This window comes from Oryzias latipes, chromosome 22, assembly GCF_053564925.1.
Source record: "Oryzias latipes strain Hd-rR chromosome 22, Olatipes_Hd-rR_3.1".
NCBI lineage: Eukaryota > Metazoa > Chordata > Actinopteri > Beloniformes > Adrianichthyidae > Oryzias > Oryzias latipes.
This window is the reverse complement of record NC_136258.1, coordinates 16,947,759-16,969,862: the sequence shown is the minus strand read 5'-3', so window position 1 is coordinate 16,969,862 and position 22,104 is coordinate 16,947,759. Positions and strand designations below refer to the sequence as shown.

Below are 22,104 nucleotides of genomic sequence, written 5' to 3'. Positions count from 1 at the left end.
ACACTGTGCTGGCTTTCATTGGCCCCTAGTTTGTAAAATGAGACAAGGTTCATGGGATTGGGGAGTTCAAGAGGACACGGCTAATGCTAATGAGAGCTAGAATATGTGTGCAGCGGACTGCTCCCGGTCTTTTGGCCGCAGGGTGTATCTGCCTCCCCAGTAAACAACCTCATCACAGGCCTGATTTCTGCCTGAACCATAAACAGACTGTGGTTCAGTGGAAGGCCCCCGGGCTCCAAGCTGCATTTAAATCCTGTTTGGTTTGGAGATAAGCTGAATAGTACAGAAGGAAAAATAAAAGGAAACAGGGTGAAACTGGGCTCAACTGCTAGCTATTTCCCTCACTCATTTTATGATTGTATTAGTGCAACATCTGTCCAAATTACACAGGAACGGCAAGCCTTTGTGATTAAGGCGGATTGTTTGTATACACCATCCAGTTGGTACTGCTTTTTGCTCATCCTTATGGTTCAAGAGTTAGATTTAAGTGGTTATAAAAAAAAACCCAGACATTTCATTTGTTCATCGTTTCCTTCACACTTGCAGCACTGCTGATGTGGTGCTGATCACATATTAACCAACAGTTATCTTTTGTGACCGGACCAACAAAGGGTTAAGATCTGGAGTGTGCTGTATGAATTATATAGGATAGTGAGCTGAGTAGGTGCTGTGTTTGCTCCTACGTGTGTGTGTGTGTGTGTGTGTGTGTGTGTGTGTGCCTTCCTGGCAGCCGCTGTGTTTACCCTCTGCATGTGGAATTCCAGAGCCCCCTCACACTCTCCTCTGTCCTGCATTTTTGTGGTCGACCAGTGTGACAGGGGAGAGTGTGGGAAAAACGGAAGCTTCAGGACCAAAAAAATGCACCGATGGAAACAATAAAAAGGATCGAGTATAAAATGGAGAAAGACAGGGGGGGGGGACAAAGAAAAGTAAACTCTGCCCAGAAGAAAGGAGATTATTGTTTGCAGAAAATGGAGGGATAATAAGTTGCTTCCACGGATTTCCAGTGCTCATTTTAGGGGCAACTCAATCCCTCTGTTGCTGAGGCACAACTGAAATGTATCCTAGTGTAGGGCTAAGCCCCTCCAACTTATAATAGAATCACTGTTCTGGGTGTGTTCAAACAGTTCAAGGTCACACAGCTCTTTAACACTTTGCTGTTGCCCACAGTAAAAAGGATTATCTGATGCAAAGACTCTGATTTTTTTCACTTTTTCTCTGAGCAGTACACAAATCAAAGTAACATTTATTCTTTAGATTAACATTTCTCTTTGCGTTCAAGCTGTTTGCGAACAAGAAGAAAGATTTCTTTCGTAGAAAAAAAGTCATCTGAGCTTGAAAACCTTAAAAGATCCAGTAAGCGGCCCCGTTGACCCCTCACATTTATCCATACAGACTTTGACAGACTCCCCTAATGGATGCACACGACACTCTCGCTTGAAGCAAGCTTGCGCTGTGTGGGTATCATACAGGGCAGGGCTCTATCAACATACCACTGCCAAAGCGAGGGGGGCTGCGAGCTCTCAAATTGGTCCGGCTTCAGTGGAGGCTTTGAAAAGAGCAATTTGTTACACAAATGAATGAGCCCGTTTGGTGTTTTTGTTTGCGGGGTTTGGTTGGTGGCAGCTGTAACTACGGAAACCCTGGCTGTCGTGTGGCATTACTAATAGGGTGAAAATTACAGCAGTGCCATTAATGTCAGCGTCGCTACTTCTTTCGCTCCCTATTAATCAGCCGCAACGGTAGTTATTTTCACAGGATAATGTACACACTAAGAAGCCTCCAAACGTGTGTTTACAGTTCAGCTCTGTCCCCCCACCTCCTTTGGTCAGTCCGAGCAGCGTTGGGACACACCGTTGGAGTGGAGCCGCTCATCATAAGCGATGTTTACACAAGGACCCCAGCTCTGTGTGAGCGGTGTGAAATTTTTAGCTTTTGGGCTTCCATGTCATCCGCACATACTACTGGCTCAGAATTACTTCTCACCTGCAGTGTTTCTGGGTGGTGCCCGAGTGGGGAAGTGACAGACTGAGGGAGCGTTGACAAAGAAAGTGATGTGAAGAACCCTGAGGTCAACCACCCCCCCCTCCCTACCTCTCTATACGAAAGGGGCTGCTTCCTGTTGAGCTGCGCTTAATGTGGGCCAGTTCTATTTGTGGTTGTGTAATGGTATGAAAGAACAACTGTGCAGCCCCTTACAAGGAGGCAGTGTGCACCTTCATTACCTTATTAATGCTCCTTTGGCAAGGCGCTGCTCTGGGGTGAGAGGTTAATGCCAGCTACCCTTTATTTATTGTTCCTTTAGAGAAAAAAATGCTTAACAGATTTGATGTATAAAGTTACAGACGTGTCTGCTCCTGTTCTGGGCTTTAATAGCTTTTATACACTCGAGTGAGAATAAAAGAGCCTCTTTGCATTCTGGGGTTTTATGTATCAAGACTCAAAAAAAAAAAACAGACCTCCTGCATTTTAACTAGCCTGAAAATGAACAAAGTTAGAATGTGAAGATAGAACAGATTTTTTGGCTCGTAGGTGTTGGGAGTTTAGCTCCTTTCCTGCATTCAGTCATATTCAAATAGAAAATCTAGAAACCTGGCATGAACAATCATCTTAGAAGGACAATTGTTGCAATTTATTGGTTTTTTTAAATGATTTTGATTGCATTAATGCAGGGAAGAAACCTTTTGTAAAAACTTTCCCATGAGTGAAGGTCCTTTCTAAATTTCCTCTACAGTACTACCTAAAATTGTTTTGAAGTTGAGTCATGGCATCTGGATTTTTAAGTCCAGATGCCATGACTCAACTTCAAGACGTCACCTGGATAAATGAGAACGTTCACCAACACACGGCCTAAAATGTTTTAAAATTGCTGGGAATTGAAGAACATCATCTGAGTGTCAAATGGCATTTTAGCTGTAAAGTTCATGATCATACAGTCAGGAAGTGGAAAAAGCTTTTCTTGTTAGGAGAATGTGTGATCCATCCATCTTCCATTCATTCATCTATCCATCCATCCATCTTCAGAACAAGCTGAATGTCCTTCGGGGTCACAGGGTTGCTGGAGCCTACCCATCTACCTTTGGGTGAAAGCTGGCTACACACTGAACAGGTCGCCATTCTGTTGCTAGGCCACACACACAAATTCTCACATTTAGACTAAGGGTCAGTTTTGAGCCACCAATTCACTTTAGGAGCTCGTCTTTGGATACCGAGAGTAAACCCACACATGCACAGGGAGAACATGCAAACTCCAAACAGAAAGATCCCAGCTGGGATTTGAACCACGCAAGACCACTGACCACTATGATACCATCCTGCCCCATCCGTCTTTCAGCCTTTCCAACCCTTTCAGGGTCACTGGATTCTGCCCCAGGTACTGTTTTACATTCAAACTCCTCACAGAAAGGTCCCAGCTGGGTTTTGAACCAGGGCCTTCGAGAGCACTAACCATTACACCACCACTCTGAAGGCCCAGGATGATTTTTTACAAACGGTAGAGCAGGTCGTCCAACAAACGAAGGGTTGGGGGATCGATACCCACTCTCCCCAGCCAGCTGTCGGCCCCCGAGCGCGGCCAGCCTGCAGCTCACCGCTCCCCCCAGGGGATGGGTCAGAATGCAGAGAAGAATTTCCCCATTGTGGGATAAATAAAGTATCAATTATTATTATTATTATAACAATGTAGAACATTTGAGATCAGTCATCTTTCTTTTGATCAAACCATAACACTTTTGAATCAGTGTTATTTGAACTCACAAAAACCATTAAAGCAATAGAGAAACCACCATGGATGGCAAAGACAGCAGATCAACACAAACCTTTTTATCGATTACTAAAAACAGTAGGAGTGTAGAAATGTGACTTTATTTGCTTCAGCTATATAACCTGACAAAGAACTAAAGGGAAAGCCAATAAACGTACCAGCAAATGTCCAAAAACTGTGAAAAGTAAAAAGGAAAGGTTCTAGTGTAACCTAAAAAGTGTCAGTTTTTAACATTTTCTGGGTCTGTGTTAAAATGCGATATAGTTCTGTATTTAGTAGTGGCTACACTTTTTGTTAGGTTTTATTTGTTTAGGATTTGCAAGAAGTTGCAAATGTCACAGTTTGTCACAGTTTTTTCGTTTGTCTTTTAAAAACAAAAAGCAAGTACAACAGGTTAATTAGGTTAATGTACTTAACCATATGTTTTCTGCTTGTATGTGAGTTTTTGCTGTGTTCTCAGCTCTTGTTTCAACCCTCTGTCCACAGTTCAGCACAGTACAGTCAGTAATCAGCTCTGCACTCCTGCCGGTGTGATAATCACATCACCAAGGACAAGGAGCAAGAATTTCTCCCCTTCCTGCTACAACGGCTCTCTAGAGGCTCTCAGTAAACACTTAGCCTCACTGACCGCACAGAAAGAGTAACTATTTGAAACGATTTCCCTTTTGTCCTGTCAGAAAACAGCTCATTAGGATTCCGTGCACACACTCCAGCTGAGACAGTCACATGCACATGACAGTCACATGGAATTCATAGCATTTTGCTTGGATATTTAGCTGAAAATAGAATCCAGAGAGGATGCAGATGGTCTTAAACATGCAGGATTTGCTGCTGGAGTTGCTCATTTCTCAGCCCTCGATGGCACTCATCCTGTGTCTCATTAACAGGCAGACTTCCTCGGAGAGTTTAGCCGCGGGATCTGTGTCAAGTGGCCAGCAGGTGATCTACGAGGCCATCTGCGGTAAAACAGGTGGGTTTGATGCTGCAGCTCTCCACATGCACCACACTGTGCTGCTATCCTCAGACAGGGGGAAGGCTATGCATCTCGAACACCACTGCTAGTGTTGCAGCCAGGCGCAGTGGACATTCCTCATAGAGGACTAATAAACACCACCTAATAATTTTACTTATCTAATTTGTGCCCAATTGTTCACTAATAAAAGTGTCATTCCAATAAATTATGGAAGTGCTGACTTTAACACTTAATTAATACAATTCAGAACTTTTTTGTTGTCTAGTAATAAATATACAAATAATAAGAACGTAAGAACTATGTTGTTCTTCTTATTGTTCAAACTCTTGTAAAAATTCACCCTAAATCTGGTTTGGACAAGTAAATGCTGGTCCATCTGAAAGCATGGCTCTGGGTCTGCTTGCAAATAACAGCTGAAAATGCCAATAGGCTAACATAAACATTTAGAAACTATTGAGTTTAGCAGTAGCGAGGATGACCGGGAACCATATTATGTGTTATTCAAAGGACTAAACTCCATGTACTAATTATTGATATATGATATATTTAAAAGAAAATCAAAAAACTTTTTGTTGCATTTCCTGCTCAACAAACCCAGGTGTGCAGGATTATCCTGGACTAAGAAAGACAGAGGATTTTTTACGTTCTTCTAAAAATAGCCTATGATTTGATATTATTTTAAATAGTCAAAACGTTACCAGAATCATAAAAAAAAAAGCTCAGAACTTGGGTCAACGCTTGAAAACTATTTGTGTGTACATTTTTATTTGGGGTTATCTTTAATATTGATGATAGCAAGGGCATTTTTACAGTCTTAGAGAGAAAACAAAGCAAAAATAAAAAAAGGAATAATTGTTCAAGCACTGAAAGAATAGGTATTTTGATAGAAAAATGGAAAGTTTTTAGAGAGTCCATATTCTGTAAACTAGATCCAGAAATCTGGAAAATGACTCAAATCCAAATAAAAAATGAAAACTACAATAAAAGATTTTGACATTTTCAGAAATTTCCATGATAGAAAACAGGCATATGTTGATGTTTTATACAACAATCTGAAAAATCTTGTTGGTAAATAAAGTTTTTGGATAAGGTTTGTTAAGTCAGCCATAAATTTAGCTCATTTATTCTAGCTTGTTTGTTTCAACAAAACAATTAAAGACTGATTTCGGTGTATTTTTGGTTAATCTTTCTTAGAATCCCACTCCAATCACCTTTTGAACGATTTCTAAAACGTTCCTACTGTGGCCTGTATTTATAATTTTGACGTTTTTAGCCAAAATCAAAACACCTGTTGTTTTCTAGGACATAGTTTCCACAGAGTAAAGGCCTGTTCACACCGGGACGAATTTCGCCGGCGATTTTCGCCGACGTTTAACGCCTCGTGACTAAACAAAGGGCACCAACGAGAGTGTGCACACCGACGCGAAAAAACGCCACGCGTTAAAGCGTCAAAAAAAAAAAACGCCTCGGGTTCGTTTTTTTTTTTCGACGCGTCGCGTCGAAATCTACTCGACCAATGAGAATGGCGCTTTTGCTCACGTGTCTGGAGCTTCTGAAGTTACAGTAAAACACAACTTGGGGGCGCTCAAACACAAAACTGCCTTGCTGAGCACACATACCAGCGAAGAAGATAGACGCCAAGTAGCGTCTACACAGCCGCGAAGAAATAATGACGGACATTCTAAAATATCCCCGAACCAAGCACCAGTTGGAGCTACTGGTGCTTGAAATATTCATGTTTTCTTTGTTTGATTCTGACAAGCGCGTAAATACTTGCTCTCTTCTTCTGAGTGAAAAGCGACTTTAAGAAGCGTAAAGTTGCGCAGCGCCACCTTGTGTACAGGAGTATTTCTGTTTACATTAAGCGCCATCTAATGTCAGGGAATGAAATTGCATGTTCACTCCACTCATCGTCAGCGAAAATCGCCTGGGTGTGAACACAAAAAACGTGGCGAAAAACGCTGGCGAATAACGCCTGGCGAATATTCGTCCCGGTGTGTAACGCCTGGCGTTTTTTCGCGTCGGTGTGCACACTCTCATTGGTGCCCTTTGTTTAGTCACGAGGCGTTAAACGTCGGCGAAAATCGCCGGCGAAATTCGTCCCGGTGTGAACAGGCCTTTAACATTAATTTATTAGAAATTCACCAATTAGTTTTGGTCGGAAAACTAAGTCTGTAAGCCTGCACTCATTTCCCATCATTCCTTTGTTTACACTCTTTCCCTCTAGCTCACATCCCCTCACAACCTCAACCTAACATTACAGGCGCAAAAAAAATGGTGAGCAATATTAAAGCTAAACTAGCCATACAGTTGTGAGCCAGACGCCAGATCAGACGAGTAAAATATAGACCTATATGGATATAATTTTTCTGCTGGTGGATGCATCGAAATGGAGCAGAGCAGGGAGGTTGTGGTCCACCGACTGTAGCAGCTGCATCATAGCTATAGGCTTTTGAAATAGCATATTATCCTCTGCTCCGTTAACTACACAACAATTAAAAAAAGAACTCAGAATGCAGTTGTAATATATGTCCCCCATCATCATCATGAGAAAATCCTACATGCTAAAACACCAAAAACAGAATTTTGACTGGAGTGAGTTTTTAAACACAAGTTTTCACTTAAAGCATTTAAATCACATGCAGGGTTTGAAAGGTTTACAGAAGGTTCGCAATCTGTGTTTTTAATTTAGTGTCCCATCATTCATGAGCGCTGCATGTGCAAAAGAAAACAAAGGATCTGCGGAGTCATTTTCTGTTTGATCATATGTTCTGTGCATGTCAGAATCAAGTTAAAATATTACTGAAAGATAGTGAGCACAACTTGTCTTTCTTTTTTTTAATGAAAACCAGTGATGGGAACTATTCAAGCATTCCTATCTGTTGACCATTCCCCTTCATCTGTAACCACGCATCATCCATCCTTTAAAGACTGACCCCGATCGATAAAAATTTTGTTTTGGTGTTTTAACATCTTCTTGTGGCATTTAAATTTCTGATGGAGGACATATATGAAAAAGATTGAGCTCAAAGTTGCATTTCTGGGTAATTTTTTTGTTCAAATCATTGCGAACCAGGAGCAGAAAAAAATGCAGTTTGAAAAAGATCGCCTTTGTTATGTAAAAAATAAGCTGGGCGGGCAACAAGCTCCGTGTACGTCTTCATTTTCCTCGTCCAAGCTGGCATCTGGCGCAAAACTGGACGGCTGGATAGCTCCAATATTGCTCGCCATTTTTGTTGCACCAATAATGTTATGGTGAGGCTGTAAGCTAGTGGGAGAGCCTGTTAACAGAGATCACAGCAACGAGGAGGGGAAGAGAGGGTGGGATTGCTCTGCACCAATGGTCCCACCCACAACTCAGAGGCAAAATTCTAATGAACTGCCACTCTGCAGTAAACTATGTTCTAGAAAAAAACACAGGTTTGGGACCTAAAAAGACAGAATCATAATTAAAAGAGCACTGGGACAGCTTAAGCTTCTCTCAGGACAAATGCAGCTTACAGAGTGTCTTGTTTTTTTTTTCCATTCTGTGCATTTTGAAATGACAACAATAATATAGCTCGATGCACACGTCTGTTTACGTGATTACCATCTTTTTCCACAGACATTCTATACATTCGCTGATCTCCTATTCATGACGTTGCCAAAAAATCAAGCTTCTTTCCTCCTTAAACAAACACAAGGCAAAACTGAAGCACACATATATATGTTGTGCATTTCTCTGTAATACGAATATTTATTTTTGTTTTTCCTCTTCCATCAGCCCTCGGCTATGAATGCTGGCTTCGTGTAGCAGACATCTTATAAAGTAATCAATTACTGAAACTGGATCCTTTGGGAGCACCTTCTGAGTGCATATTTTCCACTGTTCTGGGTGTACAAAGTGGGGACGGGCTTCAGACGTTTCCAAAATCTCTGCAACGAGGCAAAAAGATATATATTTATACAGTATATTTCTATGGTTCAAAAGTATGCATTCAGAGGAGGACTCCAAGAGTTTCACAGACTCCCAGCCCTACTTGAGTTGAAGTGTGTGTGTGTGGGGGGGGGGTGTTAAAAGGGTGCTCAGCCTTTGTGAAGCACGGCCGTACGTCAGGTCTTTCTGCCTGCTCAGTGTACCTTTGTAGCGGGATGACTGAAGCTGCCCTGATCGACTCTGACAGGCAGTTAGAGCGAGTCCAAATGGAGAACATTCTCTATGATCAGCTGTCACCCATCATTAATCACACTCGCCCTTTATCTCCCTCCTGCGCACTCCCTTAATCTTTTCCTCTCGATGCTCATAAAGCTCTCCTCCTGTCCCTTGAAAAGCAAAAAGTTTCTCTGCTCACGCGCCCGACCCCGCCCTCAGCCTTCCCTTACTTCCTCTGTGTTGAATCCTGACATGACAACCGGGCGGGGCTCTCGTGAGGACCTACTGAAAGCTACCGCAAAACTAGATTATATCCACCACATGTGTTTTACAATGCTTCCCTTGAGGTTTCATTGAAGTTCTCGGGACCACTCAGTTAGTGACTGTGTGGAGATTTATTGCTGAAGCCTGCGAGGGAAATGAATGCAGCAGTTGTGCCACTTTAATGGGAGTCTGATCATGTTGGGACGGATAGCTTAGGCTATCAAACTGAGGCTGTATGGGGCGTTGTTGGGAAAGGAGGCTATGAACCAGCTGACGCCCTCATTCAGATGGATTATGCACTCCATCTTTAAATTGTTGTAGAATCACATTCCATTAAAAGGGCAAATGCTGCAAAAAAGAGACAACAAAGGAATGAATCCCAGTCGAAATTGTCAACTTTTAAAGACCTTTAAAAAAAAATAATTGAATTTGGACCAAAAATGACAGCAATTTGAGTTTTTTCAGTCTAAAATCCTGTTTTTCTATTGTCAAGAGATTGGAGCTAAATGATTTTAACCTAATATTATTAATAATTTCCTTCTTTATATCCTAGCCCTTAATGAGACAAAAAATTACTGACAGTGCTGATTTAGAGAAATCCTTTAATAGGTGCAGAGCAAAGAGAAGTTAAAACAATCCAAACCTGGTGAAATATCTGGAATATCTAAAAACAAAGGTTTGAAATGTTTGCAAGTATCAAAATAGTTTGCAGGGAAACTGTCTGGAATTACTGAAGTAATTGTATTCACATTTATGTCCTAAAGGTTTGATTCGTGCTTGAGTTTTGTGTCTCATTGTCTTCATTTTTAAGCATAAAAAAAGAAAATGTTTTATAGAAATGATGTTACAGACGTGGCTATCGGGGAAATGTTTTTGGTTTCCAGCTCATCCAGGCCTCAAAACGTAAAGGAGCACCAAAACAAACAAGCTTGTGGAGGGAGAATGAAAGGGAACCGTGTTTAGGAACACAAGCATGGTCGTTCCGGTTGAACATGCCAGATCTTTTTCTGCTGAATGCTTGGCTGGACTCCAGATGATAAGATGAGACTTTGAAGGGAAGAAGCTGTGATACAAAAAAACTACCAAGCGTGGTATCTGAACAGATCAACTGGTAGCCATCTCAGTCATAAAACGAGATAAACATGTTAGTTAGCACCACAATTTTCCAAATAGACAACTATTTGGGAGGAATTTGTGAACACCCTTTATGACAAACAATCTTTGTGGGTTTTCCTTTTGTCTCTTAGGTCTCTACCGGAAGCTCCTCCAGGACAAGGAGTCTTCTCACAGATGACAAGAAAAAGATCCGGGGGGCGTCATGCCACTCTGCTGGCCCAACAGGTGTCTCTGCATGTAACTGCATCTCACACAAGAAGTGTATTCTGGGAAAGGACAACAGATAAAAGTATCCTAAAGATCGAGCGGGGACCTATTAATTTCTCTTCCGTGTAGCCGCAGACATGCGAGCAAGTCGTCTGCCAGCTCAGGAATGCCCAGCTTTGACGCAGGTTGGGATTTTGTTGCACACCTCCTCCTGCCCCCCCCCCCCCCCCCCCCCTTTCATTCCCCTTGGCTACAATCAGTTTACATCCCAACAGCTGCCCGCCCCCATTCCCTCCATGCTACTAATGCCACAGCAAGATTTTACTGACAGATAGCCTTCAGCAGATGGTTTTTCAAGCCCTGTTGGTATTTAACTGCAGGATTTAGTGTTTGATTCTATGTGTAGGCACAAGCATGTCAAGTCCAGGGCACTCCTCCCTGAAAAAAAGAGAAAAGTAAAAGATGGGGAAGAGCTAATAGAGGACCTTTGATGGGTTTTCAACACTTTTTGTTAGTAAAATGTCAATCTAAGTGCAGTACACCACTTTCCAATGATTCTGATACTTTTATGGATTTTGTCTGTTCATTCGTAAATAACTAGAGTTTAATATTTAAGAGAAAATAAAGTCTCCATATGTGTGATTTTTTTAATGTTTCCTCAAATGGACCAAATGTATAACAAACTGAACTAATGTAGAAATGAACATTATTTATACAATGCACTTAAAATGCATTTTTTAAATGTATGTAGCTCAAAGCAGAACTTAAATGATCCTTTTACTTACATGTACAAAGGTGTAATGTTAGCTAAAACCAGACCAGTAGGCCTTTACAGTGAGCTTTCTCAGGGTGTGTTTACAAATCTGTGGATTTGTTCATGTTGTCCAAAATACTTGAATTTTATGCACGATTAACTGGAGACCGTTACCTTACATGTTTTTACACATATTGTGGTGTTGGTGCAGTATAAAATAACCAGTTGTTGTGCTTTTAAGCTAGCCCCCGCCACAAAGTGATTGTTTACTGTGTACATGCATGGAAATGGAATTATTTCGTAGCAAGTGGAATTGAAATAAACATTTTAAAACTATTTAAATGTGAGGATTGATTTTATCCAATAGCATTAAAAACTGAACAGAGCTACTAAGTTGTTTGTATTTTTAATTAAAAAAAGAGGGTGTTTCCAAGAGTAATAAAAACATTTACAGTTTGTGATCGAGTTCACTTAGTGACAGACGTGTCATACAACAGAAAGGCTTTCACTTGAATAAAATCCCTGGAATCACCATCCTGTTGTACTACAGAGGTAAACATAACCACCAAAATACTACAATGAAAGACATATTGGTTTCCAGCATGTTTTCTTTTTTTTTCTCCTATTGTCATTCATTTATTTATTTATTATTGACAGCGTTAAATCCTAGACGGTCTAGAGCTGTGGCATTTACAGCTTCCAGCTGGGACATTTTTTCCAATGTGTCCTCTGCATTTGCTCTCAGCAAACCGGTCATCTTCATCCCGCTCTTTGACACATGCTGAGCGTCTTCTGCGGTCTCAGTCCCGACGCCGTTACGATTATTTTAGGTCCTTCAGATTGGTCATAGCAAAACAATCATTGTTCCTCTTTTCATAAAAAAACAGGATTTGATTATCATTATTTGGGAGATTTTACAGGGTTTTCAAAACACAGGAAGATAAAAAAAAAAACAGTAATACTGATGACAAAAGGCAATGCTTAGGGTTTTACAGCACTCTTGATGAAGTGGTGTCCTATCAGTCTTAGTAAATGCTGCCAATAATTGTGGGCAGAGTGGTGGACTTTTGTTTCACAAGAGATGGGCGGGTCTGGAAGAACTGTACCCCACTTTTCCACCTGCCTCAGAGTAGTGCCGCGAGCCGTCTCATTCCACGTCCTTTATCTCATCAGGGCTCGAAGCCCTGAAGTTCAGCTGCACTTGCAGGACTTAACGACCATGTTGGAGAGCTGCTCCACTTTTGGGGAGCGACCCACGTAGTACAAGATGGTGAGGGGCTCCAAGTCCTGAGGAACACAGCAGGGCGAGGCAGACGCCTCAGGGTTCAACGTGTTGTAGAGGCTCAGCAGCTGCAAAAAAAAGGCACAGAGAGGACTGTGAGAAATTGCTTTTTAACAAAGAATCTAAAGGATGGACTCCACTCTTTCCTCACCGAGCTGTGGGTGGTGTCTGCACTACGGAGGTAAGGACAGGGACCAGAGCAGAAGTTCGCATAGTACCCTTCAGGCTGATGGATCCACTTCCAACCCAAATCCTTTCGGAAATTAATATATAGTGGTCGTACGCAGCAGTTCTCCTCATAGTTGCTGAAAATAAAAGAGGCAAAACTTCAAAATTTGAAAGAAAGCAGAGTTTTAAGACTTCTATACGTGTGTTGTCCATGGTTTCATAGATGAGTGAGAAGTTCAGAAATTCCTATTTTAGGTGTGCCCTTATTTTCCCTCTTGGAATCAGCCCAGGTGAATTTGGTACTGCCTGCTGCCCTGAAGGAGGAGATGGAAAGCTAAGGAGACAGCCTGTTAGAGGTGGTGCCCCCTTCTAGCGCTGGGACAGATCCTAACTTGTATGGTCTGTCCTATCTGGGTAAATGTGCTTCGTAGTTTGCATTTCATGCCCATGCGCATTTCATTCTTGACCTCTTTTTTGTTACACTTGAGCTGATATTGAAATTTGTCTCCCCAATTTTCATGCTTTAGTACAATTTTGCATCTGCCAGGTGTCTCAAGTTCGACTTTAGAGCCGGGCCAGGCCTGGAATGTCTACAGTTAAGCTGGGGTTTTATTTCAAAAGGTTTAAGACAATGAACAATAGTCCAAAAGTAGTGGACCTTACTTGAAGCAGTAATTGGTGTCAAGTGCCCTCTTGCGCCTTCGAGAGGAGGAGTGGGCGTCCAGCCTGTGTGGAGGCAGCATCATGAGGATGAGGTGAGGGTACAGTTGCTCCTTTTGCTTCTTGGGACGGCTCAGATCGTCATACTCCGCCTCCACACCTGCAGGGAAACATTTTACGGGAACGTTAAAGATAGCTTGGAGCCTGACTGTGGTCATTTTTCACATTAGGATTATCCACAGGCACAGCTTCAGTCATTTCGGGCTCACTTTTCATCCCTCTCCATATTTAACACAGCTCTTTCCAGCTTCTCTCCTCGTCTTTCCTCTCGGTTCATGTCTGCTCATCCAATCTGCGCCTGATAGCTAAAGCAGTTGATATCTCAGGAGAAATGCTGGTAAATGTGTATGGCCCTCTTTAATTTGTGGCCAAACGGCTGAGCGCCATTGCAGCACATTCCTTGTGGCCAGGCCAGTCAGGAGTGTTCCCAGGACTGAAGGCCCAGGGGCCCCAGGGCTAAGTGAGATACCAGATCAATTGTATTCCCATGCTCTATGCATGAGTGTGTGTCTTTGTCTTAGACACAAAAGCCATAACCTTTAATAAAAACTAAAAAAAAATCTCCACTGTCCTATTTAGTGATGATGTGTTTGCTTTGAAGTTTTTTTAAACCTCATAAAAAATGAACAATAAAGAATCTGACATTAACAAAACGTCTATGAAGACTAAAGCCACTGAAACCAACATAGTGGGGATTAGGTTTCTAGGTTTTCTTACCCCTTAATGCCTGTATTTATTTTAAGCTATAGGGAAAAAAAATCACTTTTTTTGCTTTCATGTAGATGCTAGATTAAGGTAAATTTGGAGCTGATAAGGTTTGATGTGTATTTGCATCAATGGGCATCAAGGAAGATCAATAAAAAAGTAAAAAATTATGGATAAAAAATGTGTCCAAGAAAACTTAACAAAAACTACTTGGAAAGAAAAATCTTAAGTTTCAAACAGAACAGAGATGACTATCTTGAACATTGGACAATTCAAACTCAAGTTAAACAAACATAATCGTTATGTGGCGCTTGATTGTGAAAAGGAGCTGGCGGGGCATTTCTTTTCTTTTGAGAATAATAGATCAAAGTGGCGTCGAATCCTGACCAAACACAGACTTGGCCCCCACAGTCTGACCGTGCAGACGGGACGACACTTAAAAGGAAATCTCAAAACATCCGAATGGAAGAGTGCGTAGTCAAACCCTCAACAAACTGCTTTGAAACTCAGATGCAGTGTTGAAAGAGGGGCTCAAATGCTTTTTGGGTGTTTTCCCATTGACTGTGCTATATAGAAGCATTTTGGTGCATGACAAATGTCTGCAAAGCAAAAAGATTAAATAAAAGGGGGGAGAAGCAAAAGAATCTAAAAATAACATACTATTAATATTCCCGGCCTTTCATCATTTACCAGCATCATCATGAAACACATTTCCAGAATACCAGAGTTCCAGTTTGTTTTGGCATTGACAGGAATGAGCAGCTCAGACTGATCAGGCCAGTTTCCATTTCAATGTTCTCAATGCTGTGATTGATTTGCGATTGAAGAAAAAATAAAGGAGTCTCTCAGGATTTGTTGCAGATGTTTACAGTAGCAGACAGAGCAAAGCAGCATTGTTAAAACTACATTAATATGAATTCTTTTGATAAGGAATTTGGCTTTTTTCAATCTCAGTTTGAAATAGTCTGATATGCAGGTGCATCTCGCACGGCGTTGTTTCTTCATGCATAGCTTGCAGGTACTTTTAAAAAATGTGTGTAGATTATAATGTTTAAACGATTAATTGTGTCAAATATTCTATGATTAAATGCTACTTATTCTGTGGCAACATTTTAAGCTGCTACCAGATAGAGGAGACACTAGATCCTGTGAAAAGGGGTTGAAGTTTTATCCGAGTATTATCCGAAAAATACTGTTTATTATGAATATGCAGACACTTTAGTGAGAATATATACGTGAAAAGGTGCCACTTGAGTAGTTCTTAATGTTTGAGCCTAATTTGGACACGACTGTGCATTTAGTCAAAACACAAAAACTAAACATTTGTTCTTTAAAATCCATCAAACACACTGTAAGAACAGGCCACCTAAAATATGTCAAAAATTCTTAAAATGTGAACAATTTTCTTTATGCAAAAACGAAATCTCCCATTGGGATAAGAAAAAATGGTCTTACCAAGGATTGTTACTCTAAGAAAGACAAATATTGTCACTAAACTACAATTATTTCGCTATTAAAAGAAATTCCTAATAAGATTCTTTCTTTAGCAAGACAGAATTATTTCTCAAAGGGTCTTATTAATTTCTTAACTTTCAGTTTTTGCAGTGTACTTTCTGATATAACGCTTTTTTTCAGTGTGTAGGAAGCATAATTCTTAAAAATACTACTGGATGCCCTCTTCAACATTTTAATCTATTTAGATTTCCCTATAAATAATTAACTTTAAGCCAAATTGAAACTCTTTTTTCAAGAATAGTTCAACAGTTTTGTTCTAAAACTAAAAAAAGGTGAAACGAATCCACTTCACCCCTTTGGTCTTACCTTTAAACTTGACCTCGAGCACCTCATTGGTGTTTTCGATGATATCTCCATTGGGCCTGAAGGTGTGGCAGGGACAGTGCACGCTGATCTCCAGGCCCAGGTTGGTTTCTGCAGCGACACCAAGAGCAGAATGATCAAGAATATTTTTCCCCTCTGCTTCATCCGTCCATTTCTACATTCAGCTCTTCTTTTCTGTCAAAATTTGGTGCAAAGAAAGGAACTTTTGAGGCATCTCACTCACGTCGGTACATGAGCCATTCCCTCACTGTCTCTGTCACATCAAAGGAGATCCACTCAGGTGTCCCTTTGGTCGGGACGTTCTTGCCCCCAATGTAGCGCTGTTTGGCTTTGGGGTCGTCTTTTTGCAGGATCTGTGCAGAAAGATGGAAATGTGACCCAGCTGCATAAACTTTATTTTCTCACACACACACGCTCGCAGAACCAAGGCTGTCTGTCTGAGCCAGACTCTCCAGGATGCCTTGGGCCAAATGTCTACTCTTCATGGAAAAAGTGACTCCCTGTGTTGATATCCCCATTTTGCAAGTTAATGCCTGTGCGTTACCCTCCTGCCAATGAAAAGCTGGCTGTCCTTCACCTCTGCCGTTCAAACGTTGACTCCAACCTCTAACATTCATCGTCTTAGGGTTCAGAAAGTATCTGAAACATGTCATGTCAATACCATAAATAAACGGTAAAACTGAGAGGAAGGAGAATGCACAAGAGGGTTTCAGACAGTCCTATCTGACCCAGCACCTCTCCTGACAAAGGTGTTTATCTATGGTGAGAAGCATGTGTTTGGGTGGTGGGTTTGAGTCCTTGGCCCTCGCAGCAGTGCTATGGATAATCAGGTTCCTGAACATGTCGGCATCTAATCTGTCTTCCTGTGGGAATGAGTGGCTGCGGGATTTGCCAGCGTCAGCCCGTCTGCCAATCAGCTCTAGCCCCAAGAGTGTGGGGGTGCGCGATCGGCTCCATTTACTCCCACCGGTGGGTGACCCTGCCTCTATCTTCTCCTAGGCCCCTGGAAAAAATCTCGAAGGCCTGACAGTCTGTATTCAGTGCTGGCCAGAGCCTTGCCTCACAGGCGGTATGCAGTCCGGAGACGCTTGTCTCCCTGGCAGGAAGTGCTGGAACCTGATCGTTACTCCTAGTCTCTCACGGGAGATTAATGGGGAACCAGAGAATAGACTATTCTTGCCACCTCGTATGCAGACACCAACCAGATGCATGCTTCAGAATTGACCATAAGCACATGTATGTGCAGACAAGTATAAAAAGCTTTCTGAGCAATTGTGTTGAGTCCGACTGCTTAAAAGACAAATCTGCAGAACGGTAATGCCGAGTTTCCAACATATGGCAGCACCAACTCATATATTTGTCCTGATGTAGAATCCAGTGGTCTATAAGCAGATGGAATAATGATTACCACATGAAAAGAGGAGAGAGGGAGTTGGACACCCTAATATAAATGTTTTCGTCCTTTTCACTGACCTACGTAGGCCTTTGGAGAGAAGTTGAGCTCATAACTACTGACACCCCCCCCCGCCCGTGCAAACAGTGCAAATGATCGGTCAGTTCACACACCTGGTAGAGCTCAATCCTCTGCTCGGTACGCTTGGCGCTGGAGTTGGGGATCCGCAGGGCCCGGAATTCAGCTCGGAACAAGTTGGTGGCGTTCTTCTCCATGATTGACACGTTGAAGCGAAATATCTTGGAGGTGATGCCCTTAGGGCAGTAGGAGAGGTCGTCTGCAGATAAGGAGGGGATCAAAGCATTTACATGTCCTTCAAAGAAAATTTAGATTTGAAAGGTTTAACCATTTACAGCCCACGTAAGGAAGCCATCATTGCCAAGTATAGGCACTTGCGTGAGGCACAAGTTGAGATCACTGAATGAGAAGCAAACGGACCATGTGGTAGTAAAGATGATTCATCCTCTTCCTCATATCAGTGTTTGTGCCCAACAGGTGCTCCCAGGGTCCAGACAGCAGTTGAAATCAGAGATTAACCGCAAGAAAACCATCTAAAGCCACTGAAAGTATGTTTGGCATCATGTATTCGCATGATTTTACACAGAATTAACAAAGTAATTGGTCGCGCCAGGATTCAGTCTCCAAAGCTTTCTGTTAAATTTAAAACCCCTTGGATTTTTTGTACCATTATATCACTGAGGAGTTTATTATTATAACAGGCAAAGCACATGCAGCGTTGAGCAAAACAAGCACATAGCAAACCTTTTATGAGCCCACTGGAAACAGTCATTTACAGCCAAGCCTTGGCTAATTTATTACCTCAAGGTTAAGCTTTATTACTGAGCCTGAGATTTGCTGGTGGCTGATTGGCGCACAGCACCTTGAGCCAATTTGCACCTCAGACAGTTGTGGAAAAAGAAAAACTTAGAAGTTGCTCCTGTTTGGTGCAAAGAAGGAGCTTTTTCTGCATCATCCTCATTAAATGTCTTGCTGCGCAACATAGTAATGTCATCCAACTTTCTTTATTTATGGGTGACTGTTTTAGTGCCTCTTCCCGGCCACACATCTGTCCACTTTTGTACACAATAAGAGAGGAGGGACCTTGAAAGGTTTTTTTTCTCCCCTCAATATCTGCATCTCCCCTTTCCTTCACTGAGCCTCCTCCACAGAAGGTGGAAAGCCCCACTTGGAGGAAAGATTTAAAATTCTAATCAAGTCTTTGGTTTCCTTTTGGGTGACTTCATTTTTTCCCACTGCAATGGTTTTAGGGGGATTTTGCATTAGAGATTATTTTGCCAAGGGTCTGAAAGATAATTTGTTCCATGTTGGGTGAGTGGAGGGGATTGGGATTATAATTAAAATTCAATAAATTCAATCATTTTTTACCCCTGTCATTTATAGATTATGGCTTCAGGCTGGGCGTCAGGATGCTGAACCCAAAATGAGTCTGGAAAATCTTGGAGGAAGCTCAGATTTAAGATTTTAGGGTCTAATTTCTATTCCATAATCTGTTTAGAAATAAAATCCAAGGGAGTATCCAACCACAATGAGCTAGAAAGCTATCCATCTGAGATGAGTGATTTATTGATTTAATGAGTTCATATTCTTTAAATAAGTGTATTTTCTAAACAACTAGTTGGATCTTAGAATTATAAATAAAAAACTCTTTTTAAAATCAAGCACTCCCATTTGAGCTGCTCTTAAATGTTTTTCAATATTTTACAGAAAAGATTCTCATAAAGTGTCATGGCGCGGAATAGATCCACACCTGCCACTCTGACACCCACAGGTGGATCCTCATAGAGGTAAATGGTCCCAGAAATCACCACTTTTGGCCATATTCTCCCCCAGTCCAAAAACATGCTTCATAGGTTGACTGATTTCATTTAATTGCCTGTAGGTGTGACTGGAAGTGGGAGTGATTGTGTGGCCCTGTGACATGCTGGTGACCTGTTAGGCTCTGACAGCCCTGTGACCCCGAAAGGGATATAACGAGTTAAGAAAAGGGATGGATGGATGGATGGATGAAAGCATAAATTGGCAGGTGTCTACATAATGTGGGCTCCAGATCTCTTAAAGCTAAAAAAAGTGTTTTTCTTTGAAACCTGAATTCTGCTATTCACTTAAACTTCAAGAAATTCAAAAAAAGACAAAATTTCCATTTAAGAATCTACAAGTTGACTTACAACATTTTATTTGGTTTAACAGACTATGCTGGGACTGCAGATGAGATTATGTATGAAAAACCCCCCAACTTGTATTGGGAAGAAAAACCTTGTGAACACGTGGGAGTTTTTTTGGAGCGATGCTGTTGCTCTGGGACCAAAAGAGAGACCGCCGTCTCTGTTTGTACAGATGACATCACCCTTCTACTATCCCATATATCAGAAACCCTGCTGTCTTCAGCACCGCTACTCATTTTTTACTAACTCACCTCAGTGTCAAAAGATTGGCCTGAAATTTCACTGAAACGGCATGATGCAATTTGCAAGGCAAGTAAGTCAGCATCCTACCACAGGCTGAAATATACGGCCGTCTCCTTTCTGCAGCGGGACACGCTGAGCTCCAAACTGCTGCCATGTCTAAATTCAGCTTTGTCTGCTCCTAGATGGCAAATGCATTGATTTCCATTTGTAGTAATGTCTAGCATAGTAGTCTGGAGCAAGTGGTGCATGAAAGCATGCGAGAAAAGGTTCTGTTTAACTTCTTAACTGTTCCTGGAGAAAAAAGAGAAAAAAAAAAAAAACAAGAGCAAAACTTGACCACATTCCCAAACAACCTTCCAAAAGCAGCGCATGTAAAACTCATTATATCCATCAAGAAAGAAAATGAAGTACACTGCAAAATTATCAAGGTGAGAGACATTATGTTCCTGCATACTGCAACATGCCTAGCTCCACTTAAAATTACATAATGGAAAGAGAGGGACAGGCTTTAATGGATGGGTTTCTGGAACCTTCTGTAAATTTGAGTAATATCTTCCTTGATTATAAGCTGATGGGAAGAAAGTGTTGCCAGTAATGAATCAGGTTTGTGTCTTTTATTATCACCTTTAGTATGACCTACAGAATGATGTTTCCTGGGCACCTGGCCATCCCTGATCCCACTCCATAGACCTCTGTTTGTTTTGGGAGCTCTGGCTACCTCTGACCAGCGGATAAACCCGAAGCTGTGTATTTTGAATGTCAAAAGCACTTTGTGGGACCCCTGAAATGGATTCGATTCAGGGATTACTGTATGCTGAGGTTCTGCTCAGTGTCACAGCATAAACACCTGTTGATTTTTAAAAGCGGCTGCTGCCGCACACTCTCTGACCTCTGACCGCCAATGGGCTCGGGCCCAACTGCTCCACTTAAAAACAACCCGTCTCTTGAGAACCCTGGTCTCCGTGAGCTTCTGATTTATGGAACAATCAATGGGACATATTTTATACAGGAAATACCAATATGGATGGAGCAGGGAATTAGATCATAACAGGGAGCTATTCCGAAGAAATAGTTGGAGGGGGGGAGAGGTGACTAAGAGTGGATGAAAAATACCGAACACAGCTAGAAAATGGAAATGAGGTATTAGAGTTGGCAATAAATACTACACCTAAGAGCCTGAGAATTTTCCTCACTTAGGAATGCGTCAGGCTGGAGTTCCCATGGCTTCAGTGTAAAGTATGTATGGTGCTCATACCAATTAGGCTGTTTACTTTGCTCTCTTCTTTGCGCCATGCATCCCTGCTCACTGTGCATAAATGCTGTGCCATCCTATCATCACAATAACAATCTTTGCAAAGCATGACAAGACCCTTTGTTTTATTTGAATCCATCTAAAATGTGGCCACTTGCTGACACATCCCAACACAATTTGCAACTCAAGTGACATTGCTCAATCATTCTTTAAAGACTCAGAATAGAGAGAAAACTCACTGTTTTCAGGTGAAATATTGATCATGTTGAACTTGTAAATCTCTTTGGCGTAGTACTCAGTCTCTGTGCTATCCTGTCCGCAACTCTGCTGCCGGTCTCTTCCGAGCTCCTCAATGAGCTCCTTGGTGCTGTTATAAAGGGCCAGAACCTGAAAGGGTACCTGGGTCGGCCCCGCTGTCTGAGGCGGGCTGGTCATCCGGAGTTTACTCAGAATCTGTCCGCGCACCGCCTCCATTCTCTTTTTCCTGATGTTGTCGATATCCACAGTGGTGCAAGTGGACAGTGAGAAAGTCATTGTGACACAGTTGCAAAGGAGGAAAAGCAGGAGAGCTTTGCCCAGATTCATATTGCATTCACTCAAAACCGATCAAGTAAACGTAGAGAAATAAAATTGCAATAAGAAAAAAAATCTAATTCCAATTGTTATTGAATCCTTTTTAATATATATATTTTAAATTCAAGTCGTGAGTGAGTTCTGTTCCTGAAGAAATCCCATTTTCTCATGCGCTATGTCATCTTTGCAAAATGGGCAATTGCTTGGGCGCAAATCCGTACCATTTTGGAAAATATTCTCAGTTCTCCATCAAAACTCTCAATTACACTCTTCATTACCCCTTGTGTCATTCAAGCATCTCTCCTCTTTAGCTTTATTTCAATCTCTGCGCCGTGGTGAACTTGTCTCTATTCCACGAGGGTTCCCTCCCCATCCACTTGCGCTTTCTGGGGTCCGTGTGGCTCCGTTATCTCCCTGTAGTCCGACCTCAGACACGCTCTGCGCTGAGCCCTCAGTCAGACTTTATAGCTACAAGCA

At 41.8% G+C, this 22,104-nt stretch overlaps 2 protein-coding genes across 8 annotated transcripts in view; one reads left to right on the top strand and one right to left on the bottom strand.

Annotated features, from left to right (window-relative positions):
- ttll5 (tubulin tyrosine ligase-like family, member 5) overlaps window positions 1-11,545 on the top strand; it is a 53,514-nt gene extending 41,969 nt beyond the window's left edge. For 3 of the 7 annotated variants that reach the window (XM_078940979.1, XM_023951958.2, XM_023951957.2), the window contains 2 exons: window positions 4,651-4,733; window positions 10,380-11,545. In XM_078940979.1, coding sequence (XP_078797105.1) covers window positions 4,651-4,733; window positions 10,380-10,426 — 130 coding nt within the window. In that variant the 3' untranslated portion in view covers window positions 10,427-11,545. Of the gene's footprint in view, window positions 1-1,800; window positions 2,417-4,249; window positions 4,404-4,650; window positions 4,734-10,379 lie in introns of those variants that run through there. The other 4 variants (XM_078940977.1, XM_078940976.1, XR_013653222.1 and 1 more) reach the window with 3 other exon arrangements.
- A 54-nt stretch (window positions 11,546-11,599) lies between these two features.
- On the bottom strand, window positions 11,600-22,074 carry tgfb3 (transforming growth factor, beta 3). Its single transcript, XM_004082330.3, has 7 exons — window positions 21,294-22,074; window positions 17,490-17,653; window positions 16,147-16,276; window positions 15,906-16,013; window positions 13,323-13,479; window positions 12,643-12,796; window positions 11,600-12,559 (listed from the first exon to the last, which is right to left on the bottom strand). The coding sequence occupies exons 1-7, from the start codon at window positions 21,637-21,639 to the stop codon at window positions 12,401-12,403; spliced, it is 1,218 nt and encodes a 405-aa protein (XP_004082378.1). The 5' UTR covers window positions 21,640-22,074; the 3' UTR covers window positions 11,600-12,400.
- Between the last annotated feature and the right edge of the window lie 30 nt (window positions 22,075-22,104).

Bases quoted from the DNA above. Each gene is read 5' to 3' on its own strand.
- tgfb3 (XM_004082330.3), bottom strand. From the start codon at position 21,639: ATGAATCTGGGCAAAGCTCTCCTGCTTTTCCTCCTTTGCAACTGTGTC. The intron at 16,277-17,489 runs GTGTGTGAACTG...CTTTCTGCACAG, and splicing joins AGAGGATTGAGCTCTACCAG to ATCCTGCAAAAAGACGACCC. The intron at 16,014-16,146 runs GTGAGTGAGATG...GTGTCGCTGCAG, and splicing joins GGAATGGCTCATGTACCGAC to AAACCAACCTGGGCCTGGAG.